This window comes from Phyllostomus hastatus, unplaced genomic scaffold, assembly GCF_019186645.2.
Source record: "Phyllostomus hastatus isolate PE091 unplaced genomic scaffold, TTU_PhHast_1.1 phas_contig_1, whole genome shotgun sequence".
In the NCBI taxonomy this organism is placed as follows: Eukaryota; Metazoa; Chordata; class Mammalia; order Chiroptera; family Phyllostomidae; genus Phyllostomus; species Phyllostomus hastatus.
In genome coordinates, this window is record NW_025333498.1 from 15,608,188 (window position 1) to 15,632,173 (window position 23,986).

At 34.3% G+C, this 23,986-nt stretch overlaps 1 protein-coding gene across 3 annotated transcripts in view; it reads left to right on the plus strand.

Annotated features, from left to right (window-relative positions):
- The window catches only part of LNPK (lunapark, ER junction formation factor), a 73,283-nt gene that overhangs the window by 16,980 nt on the left and 32,317 nt on the right, over nt 1-23,986 (plus strand). For all 3 annotated transcript variants that reach the window (XM_045858193.1, XM_045858273.1, XM_045858325.1), the window contains 4 exons: nt 1,555-1,613; nt 9,059-9,099; nt 19,242-19,325; nt 19,410-19,461. In XM_045858193.1, the coding sequence (XP_045714149.1) occupies nt 1,555-1,613; nt 9,059-9,099; nt 19,242-19,325; nt 19,410-19,461 (236 nt within the window). The remainder of the gene's footprint in view (nt 1-1,554; nt 1,614-9,058; nt 9,100-19,241; nt 19,326-19,409; nt 19,462-23,986) is intronic.

A 23,986-nucleotide genomic window follows, 5' to 3' on the forward strand; every position in this document is an offset into this window, starting at 1 on the left:
TTAGTAGCCTAAACCAACAAATGTTTATTATCTCTCACAGTTCTTGAGAGGCAGCTTAGTTGGGTGGTTCTGGCTCAGGATCTTTTATTCATATGAAGGGTGTATAGATTTCAGTTAAGCTGTTGGCTGGGGCTATAATCATCTCAAGGCTTAACCAAGACTGCAGAATTTACTTTTATACTCACACGTGTAGTTGTTGGCAGACTTCAGCTCCTCACTGGTTGTTTGCCAGAGACCTCTGTTCCTCACCACATGGGCATTTCTGTAGAGTCCCCTGAATGTCCTCATTTCATAGCACCTGGCTTCTCTTAGACTGAGTAATCCAAGAGATAGAAAGATAGTGGAAGAGGAGGCCCAAGATGGAAGCTGTAGCCTTTTATAACTTAATCTTGATGTGACACACTGTCTCTTCTGCCATATGCTATTGGTCACACAGATCAACACTGGTGAGCAAGGACTACACAAAGATGTGAATACCAGGATACATGGTTCATTTGTGACCACTTTGCAGGCTGACTCTCAAGAATAGCAATGATATTTTAGAGTAATGAACTAAGTTTCATACTTACCTAAATTTATATTCAGAAGGGAAGGGTAGTCAAGGAACATGTACAAAGGACCCATGGACAAAGCCAGAGGGTGGGTAGGATTGAGTGTGGGAAGTGGAGGGTGGGTGGGGTGAAGGAGAGTGGTGATGGGGAAATGGCGACAACTTTAACTGAACAGCAATAAAAAAGAAACAAAAATTATATTAAGATACATTGTATTTCTTTTATAAACTGATGAATAATGTTTGTATACTTATTCTGCCATGTTCTATGAAGAAAGAGGTATTTTGCTGTATTTACATTAAATTTAGAAGATGACCTCAACAATCTTGTGATTAGGATTAGTTTTTGATTTTCTTTTAAATTCTTTTACTATTATTTACAGTCTTATTAATGCAAGGTTTAAACAGTTATTATCATAAAGTTTTTGGAAGGAAGTATTTAGCTAAATTAACTTATCAATGTTTTTTTTGAAATTAATTTTTTTACCTCTCCAGATAGCTTATTCTATTTAGTAGAGAAGATCCCTCCAATGTTAAATGATAGGGAAGGAGTAGCAACTTACATTCATATAATGCTCTGGATTTTGAAAACATGCTTTTCCCTAAATGCATGGGAATAGATACATTTTTGGAGTTGATGCTTATTTAGTAAGAAGGGATTCTAAAATTTGTTCCTAATCTTTGTAGGGTTAATAGACTCCTTTGAGAATAATAAAAGCAGTAGTCTCTCCAGAGAAATGCATTTATGTACACAAAGGCACTTTTGCAATTAAAGAGGACCCTCAGAAGGTCCATGGATTTTAGATTGAGAACTTCTCCTTTGAAAGCACAGGTGGACTTCTGATTGTCTCTGAAAGAAAGGAATACTTTTTGATTTTTAACATATCAAAGGAAACAATGGACCTAACTCTATTTGGAGATGTGTATTTGTTTTCATTTTATATGGCTTCTAATTTACTTATCCTAATGATGTTTTTTGTTTCTGAATTTTGCCTCCTCTGTAGCATCTGGAGCATAAGAACTGTTCTTATTTACTTCTTTTCCAAGAGAACAGAAAGAAATAGTAAGTTTAATTTCTAAGTTTTTATAAATGCATTAGAAAACTCATAGTGCATTGGTTTCTAATTAAATAATAGGTTGTGAAATGGTATATTGCAATGACAATGTAGTAAATATTGAAGAGTTGTTTACTGTGACGTATTAAAAAAGTTATAACCCTGGAGAGGTAGCTAAGTTGGTTAAGAGTGTCATGCTTATACCCCAAGGTGGTTGTGGGTTTGATTCCCTGTCAGCACACATACAAGAATCAACTAATGAATGCACAAATAAGTGGAACAACAAATTTGATAGCTCTCTCTCTCCCCCTCTCTAAAATCAATAAATTGAAAAACAAAGGATGAATTCTTTAAAAAAAAGAAAGGTCATGAATAATCAAGATGGTTCTATTTTTCTTTGTGTTGCCTTGTTCATTTAGAATTTTTACTTACAGAAAGCAAAATAATTCATTTCCTTAAGTCAAGAGAAATTGTATTTGTTAAATTAATCTTATAGAAAACTTACATTATTCTGGAATAAAATGGTTATACATCTTTGGATTTATTTTATTAATTACATCTTTCTCTTTAACCTTATAGTACCCAGGCTTTTTTTGTGTATTGAAATATGCAAATTATGATAAAATAAATCTATATGTGTACAGATTTTAAGCATTTTCAGGCCTTAAAACTATGAGCTATAATTTACCAAAGATAGATTTAAATTTTTTAAAGATTTTTTATTTATTTATTTTTAGAGAGGGAAGGGAGGGGGGGAGAGAGAGAGAGAAACATCAATGTGTGGTTGCTGGAGGTCATGGCCTGCAACCCAGGCATGTACCCTGACTGGGAATCGAACCTGCGACACTTTGGTTTGCAGCCCGCGCTCAATCCACTGAGCTATGCCAGCCAGGAGATAGATTTAATTTTTAATAAAATTATGTGACTTATTTTTTTTTCATGTTTTAACTTTTCATTATAGAAAATTTCAGATCTATAAAGAAAAGTAGGCTGAATAATGTAATGAACCCTCATATACTGTCATACAACCTAAACAGTCTGTAACTCATGGTCAATCTTATTTCATTTTTACTGATGCCTACTTATCTACCTTCTGTATTATTATTCTAAGGTATATTCCAAATATATCTATCCATAACAGACTTGAAAAAGTTAATACAATAATTATAAAAGCTAAAAAAGAATTTAAAAAAATCCTGAGGTTAACATTGGTTAATAACATTATGTAAATTTCAGGTATAAAACATTATAATTTGATATCTGTATACACTATAGTGTGCTCATTACCAATAGTCCAGTTTCCATCCATCATCATATATTTGACCCTTCCTCTACCCCTTCTCCTCTCTAAACCTCCCATCTGTTGTCTGTATCTGTGAGGGCTTCTTTTTTTCTTTTGTTTGTTAATTTGTTTCTTTAAAAAGAATTCTTAATATCATAAAATATTAAATATAAAAGCATTGAGTTTCCAGTTATCTCATAAATATCACTTTCTTTAAAAATATTTTGTTTGTTTGACTTGGGGTCCAAAGAAGGATCATACAGGTATATGACTTTCAAACTGCCCTGCTTGCTTGTGATTTGAACTTAGTTTAGGTTCTGTGCTCTAGCCCAATGACCATCCCTTGTAGACTCTCTTAACTTCTTTGCCCTCTTTTCCAGTCTACTTGTCTGGCAAACCGTACTTTGTTTAAATATAATTATATGCTTAATCAGTGACTGGTAAAACCCTATCTTGGTTAACACTTGGTTTAACATTTATGTGCTTAATCTATGCCTGCAAATGGAAGGCTGAATTTGGTAGAGGAAAATCATACAGCATGTTGACCAGGCTTATTTTAAAATATCTATGATTGTAAACATTGAACATATACTTAACACTGCCATACAGTCCCATTTTATAGTTCTCTAGTAAATTCACCTTTTTCTCTTTGAGAGAGTTATTTGAGATTTTATTTCTCCTCAAATTACTAATACCCACTTCCTTACCAGAATCCCTAAACCAAACCAAAATAAAACCAACAAACTGACAAACTAATCAACCAAATAAAAATTCAAAAGCCACAAACAAACAAAACCCCACAAAAACCTACTTGGCCAATCTCACCTGCTATAGTTTCACTTTATGGACAAAGTAGATGTACACGGACAGATGGCAGCTACCTCTGCCTCCAAATACTCTTGTATATCAAGTTAGCTCTGTCTGTTATTCATTATGTTGTTATCCTTCATGGTATTCTGGAAAAATGACTTTGATCCCACCGTGGCTAAGCCCTTCATATATGCCCTGTATTCTGTATACTCTGGCCATCTCAAGAACTTTACTCTTGTAGTTATCCCTTCCTGGAATTATCCCTTAATATTCATCATCTGTTTCTGTTGCATTTTCCCTATTGACCTTTAATCCTGCCTCAGTATAATCATCTGGGGTAGGATGGGGGGTACCTATTGTGACTCCATATTCCCTTTAATCTAACACAATTCTCTCCCCTCCCCAAAGTCCTGTCATCTTTACCTCTAAAATTATCTTAAATCTTACCACTGCTAACCTTTACTACTATTACAGTCATAATTAGGTCATTATCATTTCTTGCTTGCACTACTGCAGTAGCTTCATAACCAGTCTATTTTTGAGGTATAAATCAGATCTTGTGTCTCTTCTGCTTAAAATTTCGAATGGCTTCTTATTGCAACCAGAGTAAAATCTTAATTCTTAACCCAACTCTCTGGCTTATGCCATTTCTCTAACTTTATCTCCTTTCACTCTTCTTTTTTCATTTTTTGCTCTAGCTATACTGGTCATCTTTTTGTCCTACAAATAAATTTAAATTCTCTGAACTTCAGTTTCCTAATTTATAAAATGGAAACAAATATTTGTTTTCACAGGACTATTGCCAAGTATTGAGTAGAACTACATGTAAAGCATATAAACACTGCTAAGTGTTATACACATGTAGTCTGATGGTACTAATTTTTCTTTTTCAATCCTTATTCTTTTAAGATTTTCCTTGCCTTAGTTAATGGGTTAGGGCATAGTAGTATAATATTGAATTAAGTGGCGATGGCAGGTATCTTTGTCTAGTTCCTGATTAACCATTAAGTAGTATATTTGATATGGTTTTAAAAAATATTGATACTTTTCAAAAACCAGATTAAGGAAATTAAGTTTATGGCATTGTTTCCTAGTTATATTTAGTAGTATAGTAGCTTCTGGGAGAATAGTAAGAAGTTTAAAACAAATATGCTCTTTGGCCTCATGGAACTAACAAAATAGTGAAAAATACAAGAAACCTCACTGTAAAAGAGTCCTTGGAAACACTTTTTTGAGGAAATCAAATATGTGAAATTTTTTTTATTAAATGAAATTTTCTATCACCAGATGTTGAGTTTGGCATATATGCTTTTTTTCTCTCTCCTTCAAATATGTATTTTATCTAACAAATAGGCACATCAGGACATGGTTATTATATAAAAGAATTTTTGCTTTAAGAATTTATTTTTGGGTCCTGGCTGGTGTGGCTTAGTTGGTTGGAGTGTTACCCATAACTGAAAGGTTGCAGGTTTGATTTCTGTAAGGGCACATACCTTGGTTGTAGGTTTGATCCCTGGTCTTGGGGGGTGTGTGGGTGGCAACTGGTCAATGTTTCTCTCTCACATTGATGTCTCTCTCTCTCTCTCCCCCTCTCCAAAAGCAATGAAAAAATATTCCCTCAGGTAGGATTAAAAATAAAATAAAATGAAAATTTATTTATAAAATTTACTAATTCATTTGAACAAATATTGCATGTACATTTAAAATAGACTTCATAAAAGATTGCCTTGTAGTCTTACATATTTTTTTTAGCATCAAGTCAGGCTATATACATATACATATGTATATCCTCAAGCTGTTTGTCATATTCTTGCATTTTGTTCTCTATTGCTTTTATTTCCTTTGCTTTACAAATTAGACCTAGTACATATTAAATTAATGGTTGGAAAACTACAGCCTGGAAGCCAAGTCCTGCCCACCACCTTGTATAGATCATGATCTAGGAATGGTTTTTACATTTTTAAGTCATTGAAAAAAATTAAAAAGAATAATATTTTGTGACATGTTAAATTTGAATGGAATTCAAATTTAAATGGAATTCAAATTTCTGTTTTTATTGAAACACAGCCCTGCCCCTTCATTTATGCTTTGTATATCACTGCTTTTATTCTACGATGGCAGAATTGAGTAGTCGTGACAGACTCTATCTGGTGCTCTCAATACTTCAGACTGTTGGCAGCATGTGTGACAAAGCACAGTGATACAGTTGTAATTTGACAGCATTTTAAGTGCCAACTGTATTTCTGTATTGCGACAATTTTATTTTTTGTAACCAGTGCACACTCATCATGTAAAAACAAGAAAAGAAAATTGGACTTTGAATGTTGTACTTTTAGAGCAAAATGGAGTGTCAACAGCATTAACAAAATGCAAAGCATCATGTTTATTATGCAGTGACATTATAGCTCTACTAAAAGAATACAAATATACATTGACATTACTATACTAAATACTTAGCATGATATTCCCAACTCACAGAAAAGCAATGGTCAGAAAATTAGAACATTTAAAATGGCATATCTCATCATAGCAAAATTTTTTCATAAAAATAAAAAGTGAAAATTGAACTTCAACCAAAATAAGTTTTCGAGTGGCTTATTTATAAAGCAAAGAAAGCCACTTACCAACAGTGAATTAATTAAATTGCATTTGATCGCCATAGCTGAAGAAATGTGTTCAGAGAAAATATATTTGTTTGACTAGTAATCTTTGGCAAGAACAATTGCTTGAAGGATTGAGAACATTGGAAGAAACATAGTCAATTTGAAAGCAAGGCAAGTGATTTCTTGAGTTGCCAGATGTTAGTGATACCACTCAGTTATAGTTTGTTTGAGGAGTTAATACAGAGCTTGAGGTGACTGAAGAGTTAGCCTCTGTGAAAAGTCTGTGTAGAGCAACTCCAGGAGAGAATATTTTTGAAGTTGGAAAAAACCCCACTAATTCAGTACAACTTGAAGTGGAATCTGCTAAGATGTAACTGTTCATAGTAAAAATATGTGTGAAGCATAAAAAGGCTTAGTTGGATTAATTTATAAAGGTCGTGAAACTCTCAGGGGTGTCCAACCTGTGCCCGGCAGGCTGCATGCAGCTCAGGATGGCTGTGAATTCGGCCCAACATAAAATCATAAACTTACTTAAAACATTATGAGATTTTTTTGTGTGTGTGCAGATGTGTTGCAGTGTATTTACTATGTGGCCCAAGACACCTCTTCTTCCAGTGTGGTGCAGAGATGCCGAAAGGTTGGACACCCCTGCAAGGTGTTTGAATTCTATGGTTAGGCACTGTGTTGTTAAATAGCAAGCACTTTGCAGAGCATATTTGAACTTATGTGTTATTGAACTGGCAGTGTCAGTGGGGAGCTTCATTTGCTCTTATAGACTTAACCGTCATTAGTTATGTGAACTTTTTTACCAGAAGTGGTATTTTGAACTTAGAGCCCAGACTGAAGTTTTGCTGAGAAGAAACACCTTCAACCACTGTCTGTGATTGAACATTGACTGGCTTTGGAAATTAGTTTTTGCTGTAAACTTCGTAATGGTTCTTAATGAATTTAACCTAAAATTGCAAGGCAAAACAATCCTAAATGTGAAATCTGTACTGCCGTAAAGTCATTTAGAAAACAGCAGCACAATGACAAGAAATAATTTTTAGAAAAATGCTGTGAGAAGTTAAAACAAGAAGCAAGGCCTTCATTGAACACAAATTGGAGCAGATATATTACTTGAGCTCAAACTACAATTGAGACAGTTTTCTCCAGAGCTCCCACAAGTGTAAAGTAAATTTCCGTATTTCAAAGTCCATGTAACTGTACAGTTGAGGAGCTTCCACTAATCTTCAATTACAAGTGATTAATTTGCCATGAGTGAAATAATAAAAGGTAAATATCAAGAGGAAAATCTAAAGAATTCTATACATGCCTTCCAATTAGTAAACATGCTCAATTAAAATAATTTAATTTTAGTATTTAGCAGTACCTATCTGTGTGGAAAAACATTTTCAAAAATCAAATGTGTAAAATCTCATTACAGATCAGCATTAATAGATTAAAATTTGCAATCAATTTGATAAAAGGAAACACTAACTTTGAACCTTAACTAAGTGAAATGTTACTTCCCCCACCACAAATTACTCCATTCTTTTAATTGGTAAATCCATTACAAAAAATTGAGCTCAGTTATTTTTATATTTGATTTTTTTCAATAAAAAGTTTGTAGAAATTTATCTTTTGCTTTACAAATACCTACTTGATTTTGATTTTGCCTTTTGGTCCATAAAAGCTAAAATATTTACAGTGTGGTGTTTAACAGAGAAAGTTTATTGACCTCTGGAATAAAAGTCAGATATTTGGCTTTGTCTTACCTGAATAAGATGACTGTTCTTTTTAAAAATGTTAGATGAGCAGATTTCCCTCCCTTTAGTAACAAGTCTGCTAGCTTATTAAAGACTCCTTAATATTTATTTTGAAAAAAAAATTATGTTAAAATCCTCTTTTCTATAAATTTGTATGTTATTGGACTTTCATATAAATAAAATACTTTGAATTGGATATTCAAATGTTTGCTATCCCACAACTTCAATGAAAATATTTTATTTATAAATTTAATTAAAAATTAAGAATTATTTAAATTCTCTTTGATAAAATATTAAATCAAGTTATAACTTTTTTGTGCAGCTGGAGTAGTACTACTGTTTGTGCTTGTTCAATATTTTTATATAAAAATTAGAAACCTAAAATATATTTGTAAAGCAGACAATGACATTTATAAGTTACATTGTTTTGAGTTGATTCTTCACCATGACAACCTAAATAAATAGATAAATCTTAGAAAAGTTTAATTTGAAAAGTGCTTAGTAGTCCCTTCCTTTCCAAGCTCCTCCTCAGATATATTATAAATTTTCAAAAGATTTTCTTTTATTAGTGCTCAATATCTTGAAGGTTGAGTAACTTAATAAAATACATTATGCACTTCTTTCCTTATAAACAAAGAGAACATTTTTATTACTAATATATTAATTTTAGTATTAATTTTGTGAATTTGGGTAGGATGTTGAAAGGAAGGAGAAATAATAGTAATGTTTCTGAAAACATTTTAAATATATATATATATTTTAAACTTGGAAAGGTGTTGTAGTCTGTGTTAAGGCAATTTTTTTCTCTACTTAGATTGTAATATATAATATAGGCAAAAATATGAAATATATAGGTAAAGATTGAAATAATTTTTATCTGTACAGATTGGTGAGAAATACTAAAATAAGAAAGTTTTCTTATGGTTGGTTAATGTGAATATCATTTGCCATGTTTTTTCTTATATTAAGTATCTTAATATCTGATATCTTGTTTAAATCTTGTTTTCTAGATGAAGCATTGGATGATTTAAAATCCCAGAAGAAAAAAATAGTAAGTTAACTTTTATTTAAAATTAACTTATATAAAACTAATAAAGAACTGAAAATTAACGTTTATATGTTGTAAATAATGACTCTCTAGAAACAAATATGCTTTTGCATAGCATTTTAATGATGAAGCTAACTTGTGAATATTTTTGCTAGTTAATGACTGACAGGAAAAAAGTAGTTCAGTGGATTTTTGAGATCCTGAGAATCTATGTCAGTTGGAAGCTGAGAAGTAAGTAAATGAATCATACTGGAGGACAAAATAAGACGGGGTCATAAAAAGATGGGTGTTCAAATTGATTATTAATTAGAGTCAAAACGGGACCAAACATTTACTTATGTCAGTTCTCAGGTTTTCTTTATATGATAAAGCTAGGAGAGAGGGAATCAGGAAGATTGGTTGTAAAAGTCAAATTTAACATGAAAAGGCTGAAGAAAGGTGGGGAAGAGAGAGAATTTTTTTCTTTTTTTTTTTTTCATTTTCTATCAGCAGCTCTGGTTACATGGGTAACTATTGTGGAGCCAGTTAAATGCATCCTTCAGGTATATGTTGGAAAGAGGGCCATGAGTAAGAGAAAGGGCCCCAGATATTTAGAGGTTGATATATAATAGCTTCTAAGAAATGAATTGAACTTGGGTTTTGACTTAAATTTATGTGTACATTTTTGTTATTATTTTTGAAGTATGAAAATTGTAATTGATAGCACTATCATGATATATGGACACTTATTTAATGAAATTTAATCAGATGCAAATGATCAATATGTTTCAGTCTAATATGTAATATGTAACAATTATTGTATGAAATTAATCAAAATTATTATGGTTAAGATCAATGTTCAACATAGTTCTGTGAGATTTCTGGACAAGATGCAGGTGCAGGTAAAGATGGCTCACCTCCTCACACAACCATAGCAAAATTACAGTTAAACTACAAAACAGCTATCATCAGAACCATCAAAAAATTGAGCAGTACAGAAGTCTGACAACTAAAGAATTGAAGAAACGAATTCATCCAGATGGATAGGAGGGACAGAGGGATGGGGACATGGAGATGAAGAATGGGCTGGTCCCAAACCACGTGTGGTGGATATAAAAGGAAGAATATCTTGGGAGTGAGGGATCCCAACCTCACACCAGACCACCCAGCCTATGGTTCCAGTGCTAGGAAGATAAATCCCCATAACTTCTGGCTTACAAACCAGTGGGGGTTGGGTCAGCAGAAGAGACTGTGGGATTCTCAGGTATCTCCTCTTGGAGGGTCCCACACACAGATTTACTCAAACCCACTCCCTCTGGGCTCCAGCACTGGGGCAGTACCTTGAAGGATACTAAGGGCTTATGGGGAGGAACTGAAATATCTGGCATTAGAGCTACAGCTGGCAGACAGCTTCCTCCTGGACAGAACTACAGACAGTGGCCATTGTTCCTCCCCCACAAAGAGCCACAGTGCCTCAGCACCATATCTGAATGTCCATCAACCTGGCTCACACGGTTAGCCCCTTAGGTAAACTGATGATTACTTAAGGCTTTACCACGTCCAACTTATGGGACCACCCAAGCTGGTAACAGTGGCTTTTCCATATGAATAGCTAGGTGCAGACTTCAGACCTTCCTAAATCCACTCAAACATGCAACAGTTGAGCCCAGCCCCCCAGTACCTCTTTCTGAGTGACCCCAGGCTTGGCACTAGCATCAGCCATCTGCAGATTGTTTTAAAGCTTATTCCAAGGGGCCCCAGACAGAACACAGTTGGTGGCTGACCTTGGCCTTCACCACCTGGGAAACCCAAGAACCTATGTACCCAGTGAACAATTGCAGACATGTCAGTGCAACACCACCCAACCACCTCCACAAGCCATGGAAGAAGTTGTTTGCTCGCCAGGGGTCACAGCCAGTCCTACCAGCTGTGTGGCCTGGGTAAGTCCCTCCCGTTGACCTGCTGACAGCAATCAAGGCTCAACTAAAGAGAAGGGAGCACTCATCCCACATAGAAGGTTACACCTTGAGTACCCAGCTTGGGGGATAGGGAGGCAGTGCCACTGGTCTCTGTAGGACACCTACTATATTAGGCCATGCTACCAAGGCACAGAGTCAAAGCAGCTCTACCCAATACATAGAAACAAACACTGGGAGGCTGCCAAAATCAAGAGACAAAAAAAATATGGCCCAAATGAAAGAGCACAAGAAAACACCAAAAGAGAACTAAACAGAGTGGAAATAAGCAATCTATCAGATGCAGAGTTCAAAACACTGGTTATAAGGATGCTCAAGGAATCAGTGGGTACTTTAACAGCATAAAATGATCCAATCAGAAATGGAGGAGACACTAATTGAAATAAAGAACATTTTACAAGAAATCAACAGCAGAGTGAATGAAGCCAAGAATCAAATCAATGATTCGGAATGTAAGGAAGAAAAAGACATTCAATTGGTACAGCAAGAAGAAAGAATCCAAAAATCTGAGGATAGGGTAAGGAGCCTCTGGGACAGCTTCAAGCATTTGAACATTCACGTCATGGGGTGCCAGAACAAGAAGAGAAAAAACAAGAAATTGGAAACCTATTTGAAAGAATAATAAAAGAAAACTTCCTTAATTTGGTGAAGGAAATAGACCTGCAAGTCCAGGAAGCACAGAGAATCCCAAACAAGACAGACATAAAGAGGATCACACCAAGACACATCATAATTAAAATGCCAAAAGTTAAAGAGAAAGAGAGAATCTTTAAAAAAAAAAAAGATTTTATTTATTTATTTTTAGAGAGGGAAGGGAGGGAGAAAGAGAGAGAGAGAAACATCAATGTGCGGTGCTGGGGGCTGGAGCTTGCAACCCAAGCATGTGCCCTGACTGGGAATCAAACCTGTGACACTTTGGTTCGCAGCCTGCGCTCAATCCACTAAGCTACACCAGCCAGGTGCAGAGAGAGAGAATCTTAAAAGGAGCAAGAGGAAAGCAGGTGATTATCTACAAAGAAGATCCCATAAGACTGTCAGCTGATTTCTCAAAAGAAACTTTGCAGGCTAGAAGGGACTGCCAAGAACTATTCAAAGTGATGAAGAGCAAGGACCTACAACCTAGGTTACTCTGTTCAGCCAAGCTATCATTTAGAATAGAAGGGCAGAAAAAGTGCTTTCCAGACAAGGTAAAGCTAAAGGAGTTCAGCATCACTAAGCCATTATTGTATGAAATGCTAAAGGGAATTATATAAGAAAAAGGAGTAGGTCAAAACTATGAACATTAAAATGGCAGTAAATTCACAGCTATTAACAATTGAATCTAAAAAACTAAGCAAACAAGTAGAACAGAAACAATCATAAATATGGAGAACATTGGGATGGTGTCTGTGTTCTGGGAGAATGAGGGAAAAGGTACAGGGATTAACAGTACAAATTGGTAGGTACAGAATAGATGGGGATATTAAGAGTAGTATAGGAAAATAGAGTAGCCAAAAAGCTTGTGTGCTTGACCCATGGACATGAGCAAAGGAGGGGGGATGACCAGAAGGAGTGGGTAGGTGCCGGGTAGAGGGGAGCAAATAGGGAGTAACTGGGACAACTGCAATAGCATAATCAATAAAAGAAAACAAGTTACTTGTTGAATACTGCTTGGCAATAAAAAAGAATAAACTGTTGAAACATGTGATAGCTGAGATGAATCTCCAGAGAATTATGCTGAGTGCAAAAAGCTAATCATAAAAGATTACATACTGGTTGATTTCTTTATATAACAGTTCTGAGACGGTAAAATTATAGAAATGGAGAACAGATTAGTGGTACCATGGGTTAGGGGTAAAGAGGGAGGGCATGAGCGGAGGGGTATGAAAGGGCCATGAGTGGAATCTTTTTGGTCACAGAGTTGTTCTTTATGTTGGCTCTGTGGTGGATAATTGACCCTACTTACGTAATAACATTTCATAGAGCCAAAGACACACTCATGCACAAGCAAAACTGGGGAAATTAAGATGAGTGAATTGTATCAGTGTCAATGTCAATATCTTGGTTTTAATATTGTACTATAGATTTGTAACATGTTACCATTGAGAGAAACTGAGTACATGAAACTTTATTATTCCTTACACATGCATATAAATTTATAATTATCTCAAAAAGTTTAATTTGAAAAAAATAGTTCTGTGAATTGGTAATAAAAGACATTGGTCTTGACTGTTTTAAGTACTTGAAAAATAAAGGAACTTTAATTCTGAAAGGATTCCTTATCTGTTTTGTTTAATGTTTCTTCAGTGTTCTGAGAGGTATTTATCAAAATTGCATTAACAGTTCTGATGGTCCTAAATTGAAACAGAAATATTTCCACTATATTATATTTCTGACATTCTATACATTATGGAACAGCCAGAATTCAAATTAAGGAAACACTTCACTTATATGTGGAATCTAAAGAACAATATAAACACACAAATAAAACAAAAACAGACTCACAGATACAGAGAACAGATTGATGTTTGCCAGAGGGAAAGAGGGTTAGGGGTCTGGGTGAAAAAGGTGAAGGGATTGAGAAGTACAGATTGGTAGTTACAAATTAATCATGTACATTTGAAGTGCAGCATAGGGGAATATAGTCAATAATATTGTAATAACTATGTTTGGTGCCAAGTGGGTATTGGAAGTATCAGGGACAGCACTAAAGAATATGATTATCTACCCACTATGCTGTATACCTGAAACTAATGCAGAATGATATTGAATGTAAACTGTAATTGGAAAAAAGAAACAAAGTGAGGAAATACTGATGAGTCTCAGTAATAAAGAAGTTGTGATATGATTGGTTTGGTTTGCTATGTTAAAAAGAAGGGCTGGAGTGGTGGTCAGAACCCAGCTCCACATGTATCAAAATGGAGAAAATACTGATTAAAGTAGAAAAGAGGAGAAAGACAAAAGAGAAAAGAAGAAAATAAAATATCCTAAGCGATGAGGAACTGTCCCAATGTTAGTCTCATGACATCACCAGAAAACAGAATCTTGGAGAACGTATGACTTGGGGAAAACTCTCAATGGAGTAACAGAGCAGACTTGGACAATTCTGTGGAAGGGCAAGGCAAGCTATTTATTACTTCTTTAATAGCTCCTGAAGGACTCACAACATGAAAAATGCTTAATCTAGGTGTGACAGTTGGGAAATTCTGTTTAGGGTTCAATAGTTGTGTATATTGAAATAGTTCAGGAAGCATCAGTATTTCCGAATGGAATAGTTCAGTATGGCATTCTTCTTGCAGTATGATTAAAGGAAAATAAGTTGGCTGTTCTAACTCATTTTACAAAGTAGGAAACATAATTTACATGGACTTGATTGTTGCTGCTTATAATATTGTTGCTACTGGGAACTTAGTCCCTGGCCTTTATTGCTGGAGCCCTAACAACACTACTTGGTTAGAATTGCTTGACACTTTGTTTAGAACAATAGGTGCGAAGGGTAGTAGCACAGGAATTAGGAAGTAGCACAGGGCTAGCTAATGATTGTGTTGATAATGAGAGGAAAAAGGGACATTACTTTGAGCAAAATTTAAATATAGTCAAAACTTATCTTGTTCATTGATGTTTAAAAGCTTTAAAAATGCTTTTATTGTTGAAATGCCTGCAGGAAAAGTGACTGTCAATCTAAAATTCACCGACTCCTAAACCTTCTCTTTTACTTATTTTTTAAAAGATTATTTATTTATTTATTTATTTATTTATTTATTTATTTATTTTTTTATAAGGCAGAGGAGAAGGGAGGGAGAAAAAGTGGGAGAGAAACATCAATGTGTGGTTGCCTCTGGTGCACCCCTCACTGGGGACCTGGTCTGCAACACAGGCATACACCCTGGCTGGGAATCGAACCAATGACCCTTTGGTTCACAGGCCTGAGCTCAATCCACTGAACCACACCAGCCAGGGCAACCTTCTCTTTTATTAACAAAATACATATAAGTTATATTTAGTACTACACGTTTTATTAAAGGTGGTTTTCCTAGTGATCCATCTCTTTAACATGAAGATTTGTAATGTAATTTGTAAAAGTGTAATTTATAACAATGAAAATGAATTATCAATTGATTAAAAAGTTAATTAGGAAAATGAATAACATCTTACCAATATTTTAAATCTAAGAACTTAATGTATTTGCCTTTTAAAATAAAGCTAAGAATTAATCTTTGGTTATCTAAAAAACTTTCAAATCTGGATATGTATATTTTGCCACTCACATATTTTGTGGTATTTAAAAAAGCATCTTGGTTTTTTAAAAAAAATCACTATTCAATACATAATCCCTTTACATCCATGAGCATCCTATCAAAACAATTCAAAATCAAGATCCAAAACACAACCGTCAAAGTGACCTCTTTAAATGGCTTCACGAGGATGCAGTGCTCTTTCCAAAATAGTATTTCTATGTGGTAATTCCTTTCTGGCCTCTCTCAGGAAATTTACTAAATCCTTAGACAAATCAGTTGAGAAATTTGAAACATTGGAAGAAGTGTTATAATTCTCTGAGAATTAAAGCTTAATAGTCAACTACAAATATGACTGGTTCAAAGGAATATTACTGGTTCAAAGGAATCCAGTCATGTCAGTTGAAAGCAAGAGGAATGCTGACATGCAGAGCTATAGGTTAATGTGGACATTTCTGGGACTAGGACAGGACCATGTAGAAGAGAAGTGGAATAGTCTGATTAGTCAGTCAGTCTTGCTCTTGTGGCCATGTTATAAGTATGTTTTATAGGCCTGTCTGTTATTAATGGTGAGTTATTCTTACAAATAAATATTAGTAAATTTATACACATAGTATACTTTAAAGTACAAAATCCTGCAAAGGGTATTCCATGAAATAAACTTTGGAAGCAAAGATGTCCTTAAATTGGCAATTTCAGCATGTGATTCTGTGTAGGGCCTTTAACCTCACTATATGTTTCAAATGTTACATTTTTATATTATCCAGTAATGTTTGCTGGCATTTTCCAGTGTTTGAATGAATATTCACCATAGGCTACAGATCTTTGTAAAAATTTTAACAGAAAAAATATGTGAAATAGTGGCATCCAGTGTAAACAGTGTTATTTTTAGTGTTGTAAAAAGATGAGTTTGAATTATGCAACATGTACCCTGATGCTCTGAATTGAAGATGCCTTTGAGTACACTCTTAATAATTTGTCCAAAGTTTATATAAAATGAAAGAATTTTTTTCTTATCTAGGATATTTGTCATGAAACAAAAGTCAAGAATATTGGACAGGGCAATTAATAATATGTGTATTTTAAAAAATTTTTTTGAGAATAATTTAAATATTGAAGATTTGTAGGCTTATCTTTCAAAATTAAAATTTTTTTTTGACATTTGTGTTTCCTTTTAGTGTTCTCTATGATGAAATGTCTATGCCTGGTAGAAATAGTTGTTACATGTTATTAAAATATATAACCTTGTCAAAATAATGTTGATTCATAACAAATAAATAACTATGTATTATTTTCTTAAATAAAAAGCTCTGAAACTTTCAGTATAACCATATCATAGAAAAAATTTTCTCTTTGTTATATCATTCACTATTATTTAAAATATACAAAATATTGTGAAAAATACATAGTGATTTATATTTAGGGAATTCTGAGAATGCAGTTTATTACTCCTGAATCTTGGGATTAATATATGTTGGGTACTTGGAAACACTGCTTGTTTGAGACTCATTCTGAATAATTGAGGTATCATCGAAGATGATGTATTGTATTAGGTGCTGTTGTAGCCTCTTTCTCCTACATTGTTATATTTAAATTACACAACAGTGCTGTGAAGAAATTTTTAAAGTATCTGTTTTACAGAAGGAGAAACTGAGGCTAACAGACTCTCTTAAAGTATTTCTAGCTGATTAAGAATAGAGTTGTGCTTTGAATCCAGAACTTTTCTGACTTTAAAGTTTCAAGTTTAAGTTCTTTTCACTGATCAGAATGTCTATTTATACACTTAAAATGTTGTATAGATAAGTATGTTAATTAAGCTATTATGTAAAAAAATTTGACTAATTAATGCAAAAGAAAAGTAGAGTAGATTTATGTCATTTAGTGCCTTTAAAATTGATTTTATTTAAGATACTATACATGTACATGGACATAAACACGAATATTTGTTGAATACTCGTACCAGGAAATAGTAGAATCATTTGATGAAGTGGTATTTTGGTTTTGAGTTTTCTGTGTTGTTTTAATGATTACACTTGTATCTAAAAATGTCTAAATAAAAATGTATTAAGAAATGAAACTTAAAAAATAAAATATCAAAAATTAATTTGTAGAGATCAGGTATATTGTTTTTTGATATTCAATGTAGATTATGTTGACTTGGAGGTATTCTATCATGTATGAGGGGTGACCCCCCCATAAACAATTTATTTATAAAAGATTGTGTATTCTTACATGTTTAAACTTCAGTCACCTTCAGAGTACTCTCTATTTGATGCAGTACACCTATCAAGACATTATTTTCCCCTGGTCAAAACAGTTTTGATACCATTGTGCTTCTGCCGTTTTCTGTTTCATCCCTTCCACATAGGCAAAATATTTTCTTTTGAGGAATTTTTTCATCCACAGAAACAAAAAAAAGTCACTTGAGGCTGAGATAGGGTCAGTAAGGAGGTGTGGGGTATAGGGATCATGCCATTTTTGGTCAGAAACTGCTGAACACAGTGTGGTATGGGCAGGTGTGCTCGTAAACAGCACATCATGAAATGGGTAAACGCTCAGAAAGAGTCTTCGGAACAAATTTACTGAAGCAGAATGCAGCCTCTCACCACAACACCAACTGATACACTGATACAGATGGGTTCCTAGAACACTCACTTAACAGGGGAAGCCTGTACTACAAGGAACCTCTCCTCCAGAAGATAATTCCATTTTTGGGAGGATCCCCTCTTAATGTCTTCTCTCTCCCCACTCATTTTGTTTTTACCCAACTCCAAAGTGATGTTACTTACAAGCATTTCCTCTACATCACAAGATTCATTTGCGTGCTTTGGGAATTTCTGAATTAGGAAAATGTCTTAGGTTTACTAAACCTAGGTTAATAAATCATTCATCTAAGCACTTAGCTTCTTAAATGTTAAATTGAGTTTTTAATGAGGAATCTATTAACTGTTATTGTAGTAGCATATTTTTAACTTGGTAAGTGTGTTCGGTGTTGCATTTTAAAATAATTGTTCTTTGGAATATGGCATTTAATGAATCCAAGTGGCAGTCTGTGGTCACTGATAAGGAAAAGGTCCCATTCCAATTATTGTAAAAACATTTTATTCTACACATTGGCTATTTGTCATAACTATGACTGTCTTGTACTAAAGGTAAACATTTTCTGATACTGGGACATAACTGCTAAAATGATACTTTACTAGTGATTACTTTTAAAATTAAACCCATGTATTAAGCCATAAAGTGACTTGAGTGCATTGTAAATAAAGTGCTATAATAATGAAGTGTTTTAATTACAGTCCCTAGTGTGAGCATAGAAGTCAGTAAAAATTTTACTTTAATTCTTACTATGTTCATGTTTTTTTTCTTTAAAGTAGTTTGAGTCTAAGTAAAAGAGGGGAGCTTCAGCTTTTAAAGTCATTTGAGCAAATTCCACGGCTGTTCTCTCAGTTAGTGAGTGTTCACTGCATTTGCAGCAAGCTAATTGCTTCTGCTAATAAATAATCTAAAATCGATGCTGACAGGACTTAATTGGCACAGAGATTTTATTTTGTAAAGCTCTTGCTAACGACCTTCTTTAAATTAATAGCATTAAGTGCTATGAGGAAATAAATCTGAGCAATTGCCTGTCATTTGCTTGTCATGTCTAATAACTTCCAATAATGATGGCTGATAGATTTTTGCACATTCCATTATTGAAGTTGGTGCATGTAATTATTCTCCTCATTATATGTAAACAATTAGTAATATTTGGTATTTCCTTGCAGTAAAGCTGTTAAGTACAAGTAACATATTAGAGGTTACAAGTCATTTTAAATTCTGGATTTTAATTATTTGAATATAGGAAGTCTTTCATGCTATCTGGATATATAATGTGCTGTTTATTTTAAGTCTTATGCTTACACACTTTTTGAATAGGACTTATAAGTAGTGGATGTTTTAAAATGTGGCAATTTATGGAACTTTTTGTTCTCAGCTTGAAGAAGTCATGGAAAAAGAAACTTACAAAACGGCTAAATTAATTCTTGAAAGGTTTGATCCAGACTCAAAGAAAACAAAGGTAAGGTTGTGATATATCACTGCTATTTTATTATAAATTGCACATTGTGTTAGGTCACTGTAGTAACATCATTGTAATTGACAGGAGTTTGAGCCACCATCTGCTGGAGCAGCTGCAACTGCAAGACCTGGACAAGGTAAATAACTTTGTAGAAACTGCTGCTGCTGTTGGAAAGATCCATATTTACCCAAGTGAGTTCAAAAGTGTGGTAGAGGCATATAAAAACTTATGTAGAATGCTTTTGTCGTAATTTTTTTTGGTAATTTGGGATATGACTTGGAGTGATTGCAATAAATTTATTTCATTTTGATTTTACAGGATTATGTTGATAAATAAAGATGTTATCTGTTGAAACTTATACAATTGGCTTTAATCTTTTGAAATTTAAATAATTTCACCAATATTTCATAAAGTTTTTTTTCTTTAAGTGTATTTCTTGCAATATGTTGTTAAAAAATGTTCTTACATTGTTATGGTTTATTTTTGAGGTAAATTTAATGAAGATTTTTATCAAATTTGAAGTTTCTTCGAAAATAACACTTTTATTTAGAAAGAAAATTATTTAGAAATGAGAAAAAAATTGAATTACTGTTATATAATGTTAATTTTGGGGGGTTATATTGCCAGGTTATTAGTGAAATATTCACTGTTATGTCATTATTATGCAAATTTTAAAGTCATTATTATAAGTGGTTACATAAAGTTTTCCTAAGGCTGGCATGTGAAAAGATACTTTTGAGTTTGTACTGGCTTCCCTCTTTGTTCTGTTCTTTAAAATATAATATAGTGATTAAGGTTTTTGTTGCACTATAGAATATACTGTTTTTTTAAAATTTAACATCTAGTACTATAAATAATCAGAACTGTAACCTGGTTTATAAAGTTAGGATGACATATAGAACTTTGAGAAGTCAATTCTTTTATAAATGTCCACAAAGACTATGGGTACTAATAATTTTAGGTTTTTTAAATAGTAGAGCTATGTGGCAAGAATCCCACCCTCTTCCATATTCCATAAGTGGGACTTTGGTTTTTAGAACTATTAGCCTACTCTTTTGATAATAGTGAAAATTTACACATGGTTAATACAAATAAGTCATAGATACTTGCAATGAAACTCCTACTTTCACAATCAGTTTAAATTTTTCTACAAATTGTACTTCTTTCTAGTAATTATAAAAACCATTTTTTAGCCTATAGGCTAGGTTTCTATAATTTTTATAGTATTTTGTGTAACTGGGACACCCAAGGATATGTTCATTGATTTTAGACAGAGAAGGAGGGAGGGAGGCAGGAGGAGGAGGGGAATAGACGGAGAAACATTGATGTGAGAGAGAAACATTGATTGTTTGCCTCCCATACGCTGCAACCTGGGATCAAAACCACAACTTAGGTATGTGCCCTGACCAGGAATCAAAGCCGGAACCTTTTTGATGTATGGGACGACACTCCAACCAGAGTCACTCAACCAGGGCTCAAAAATGTTTATAAATAATCTTAGTGAAAATAAATCTTATTTTAAAATAATTTAATCTTTTATATAATTTAAATAATTTAAATCTTATTTAAAAATAATCTTATTTTTAAAATGTGGTATATTACAGAAAGCTGTTGCTAGCAATTTTTAAAAATCTGTTTTTCTCTCTTACTAAAAAAGGACAGATGTATGATCCTTTTACTGACATTCTTAAGTATTTATTAATATTTAGGCAACACAAGTTCCTTTGAGAAGCTAAACTTGTCTTTCCTTAGCAGCTTTGATATTCACATAAATTTTTTTCTGATATGTCATAATTATAGAAAAACCATTGCTGGTCTTTCTGCTTTAGATTACTGCGGCACTGCTTTTAAATATTCTTTTGGGGGGAATTAACACTTAAATGTGTGTGTATAAACACATATAAATTAACACTTACACATATAAATAAATTGTTCATTTAAAAGAATGTATTCATTAACTCATGTGCAGACACCATGGAGAATAAACAGACAGTTATGTTTTGACCTTCAGATGCTGAAAACCTTTTTACCAAAAAAATGTTTTTTCTTCTGGAGTGTATTGTCTCAGTATCCCTGGTTATTCCAGGTCTATTGTAATTAACTGCTGTTTGGAGGTGAGATGTTGAAAGAGTTAATTTTCAACATGTATGCTTGAGATGCCTATTAGGCAGACATCCAAGTGGAGATGTTAAGGAAGCAGTTGAGTATGAATCTGGCATACAGGAATTTTCTGGGCTGCAGATACAAATTTAGGTGTCATCAGTATGTGGATGGTATTAAAATCATGAGAATGGATGAAGTTACCAGGGATATAAATGTGGAGAAGGAAGAGGACCGAGGCCACCTCAGGGCATGCTAACATTAAGAGTTTGGGACTAATGAAGAGGAACCAGAAAAAGAAACTGAAAAGAAGTGGTCATTGAGATAGGAAACCAGGGAGAGTGTCGAGTCCTGGATGCTAGTGGAAGGGAGTGTTTCAGGGTAGTGACCATCTGTGACAAAAACTGCTGCTAAGGTACGTTGAGAGTCAAGAATTGACCGATTTTTTAGCAATGTTGAGGTCTTTGGTGACCCTGAAAAGAACAGTTTGGGGTGGAAAAATGGGCAAAAGCCTGATTAAGGTGGGTTTAAAAAGTGTGGAAGTAGGGAAGTTGGAGACAATTTGAAGAGACATTTCTTTTGAGTAAAGGGAGTAGAATAATGTGTATTGGGAGGCAGAAGCATTTGCATGTATGGGTGAACATGCTATAGAAAGAAATGATAGCGTGCTTGTGTGTTACTGGAGATGGCCTAGAAGACAAGGAATAATTGATGATGAAGGAGAGAGTGGGCACAATTGTTGGAAAACCATTCCTGAGGAGTCAAGAAGGTATGGGATTCAGGGTACAGGTGGAAGAGTGGCTTTTGATAGGAGTGTGCACAGTTCCTCCGTAATGAAGAGGGAAGACATGGGTAAATATTGGTAGGTGGTGGGAATTTTCTTCTGTCTTTATCTATTTTCTTAATGAGAATGAGAATGGGGAAGATGTTGGAGTTTTTTAAAAAATATTTTATTGGTTATGCTATTAACGTTGTCCCAACTTTTCCCCCTTTGTCTCCCTCTACCCAGTACCCCTATTGCCTCTGGCAATTCCATATCCTCCTCCGCTTAATTCATGTCTATGGTCATGCGTGTAAGTTCTTTGGCTACTCCATTTTCCTATACTATTCTTCACATCCCACTGTCTATTCTGTACCTACCAATTTGTGTTTCCTAATCTTTGCACCTTTTCCTCCATTCTCCGTCTTCCTCTTCCCAGGTGATGACTCTCCAAATGATTTCCATATCTAAGATTCTGTTTCTGTTCTACTTATTTGCTTAGTTTGTTTTTTAGATTCAGTGTTTGATCTGAATCCAGTTGTACGTTTATTGCCATTTAATATTCATAGTTTTGATCTTCTTTTTCTTATGTAATTCCCTTTAGCGTTTTGTATAATAATGGCTTAGTGATACTGAACTCCTTTAGCTTTACCTTGTCTGGAAAGCACTTTTTCTGCCCTTTTATTCTAAATGATAGCTTGGCTGAACAGAGTAACCTAGGTTGTAGGTCCTTGCTCTTCATCACTTTGAATAGTTCTTGCCAGTCCCTTCTAGCCTGCAAAGTTTCTTTTGAGAAATCAGCTGACAGGCTTATGGGATCTCCTTTGTAGATAATTACCTGCTTTACTCTTGCTCCTTTTAAGATTCTCTCTTTCTCTTTAACTTTTGGCATTTTAATTATGATGTGTTTTGGTGTGATCCTCTTTATGTCTGTCTTGTTTGGGATTTTCTGTGCTTCCTGGACTTGTGTGTCTATTTACTTCACCAAATTAAGGAAGTTTTCTTTTATTATTTTTCAAATAAGCTTTCAGCTTCTTGCTCGTTTCTTCTTATGGCACCCCTGTGATTCAAATGTTGGTACATTTGAAGTTGTCCCAGAGGCTCCTTAGCCTAGCCTTGTTTTTGGGGTTCTTTCTTCTTCTTCCTGTACCAATTGGATACAATTGGTCTTTTCCTTCCTTACATTTTGAATCATTGATTTCATTCTCAGCTTCATCCACTCCACTATTGGTTCCCTATAAACTGTTCTTTATTTCACTTAGTGTAATCTTCATTTCTGCGTGGGTCTTTTTTATGCTGTTGAAGTACCCTTTGAGTTCCTTGAGCATCCTTATAACCAGTGTTTTAAACTCTGCATCTGACAGATTGCTTATTTCTATTTTGTTTAGTTCTTTTTCTGGAGTTTTCTTCTGTTCTTTCATTTGGGCCATATTTCTTTGTTTCTTCATTTTGGCAGCCTCACAGTGTTTGTTTCTATGTATTGGGTAGAGCTTCTTTGACTCTCTGCCTTTGGTAGCATGGTGGGCTATTGTAGAATAGTACACGGGTAAGTTGGGTGTGGCAGAACCTTGGATAATCACCAGGGTAGGGCAACCTGTGTGGATTAGGTTGATGGAGTCTCTGATAAGATGTTGCTACTTTGTGGCTCTGTGTAGGGGTTGGCTCAGAAAGCAGACAGTGCCAGTGCTTAGCCTCTGGAGCATTGTCTGGGAGGAAGCTGTCTCCCAGCAATTGCTCTGATGCCAGACACTTCAGTTTCTTCCTGTATGCCATTGGTGCCCTTCCAGCTGCTGATTCAGTG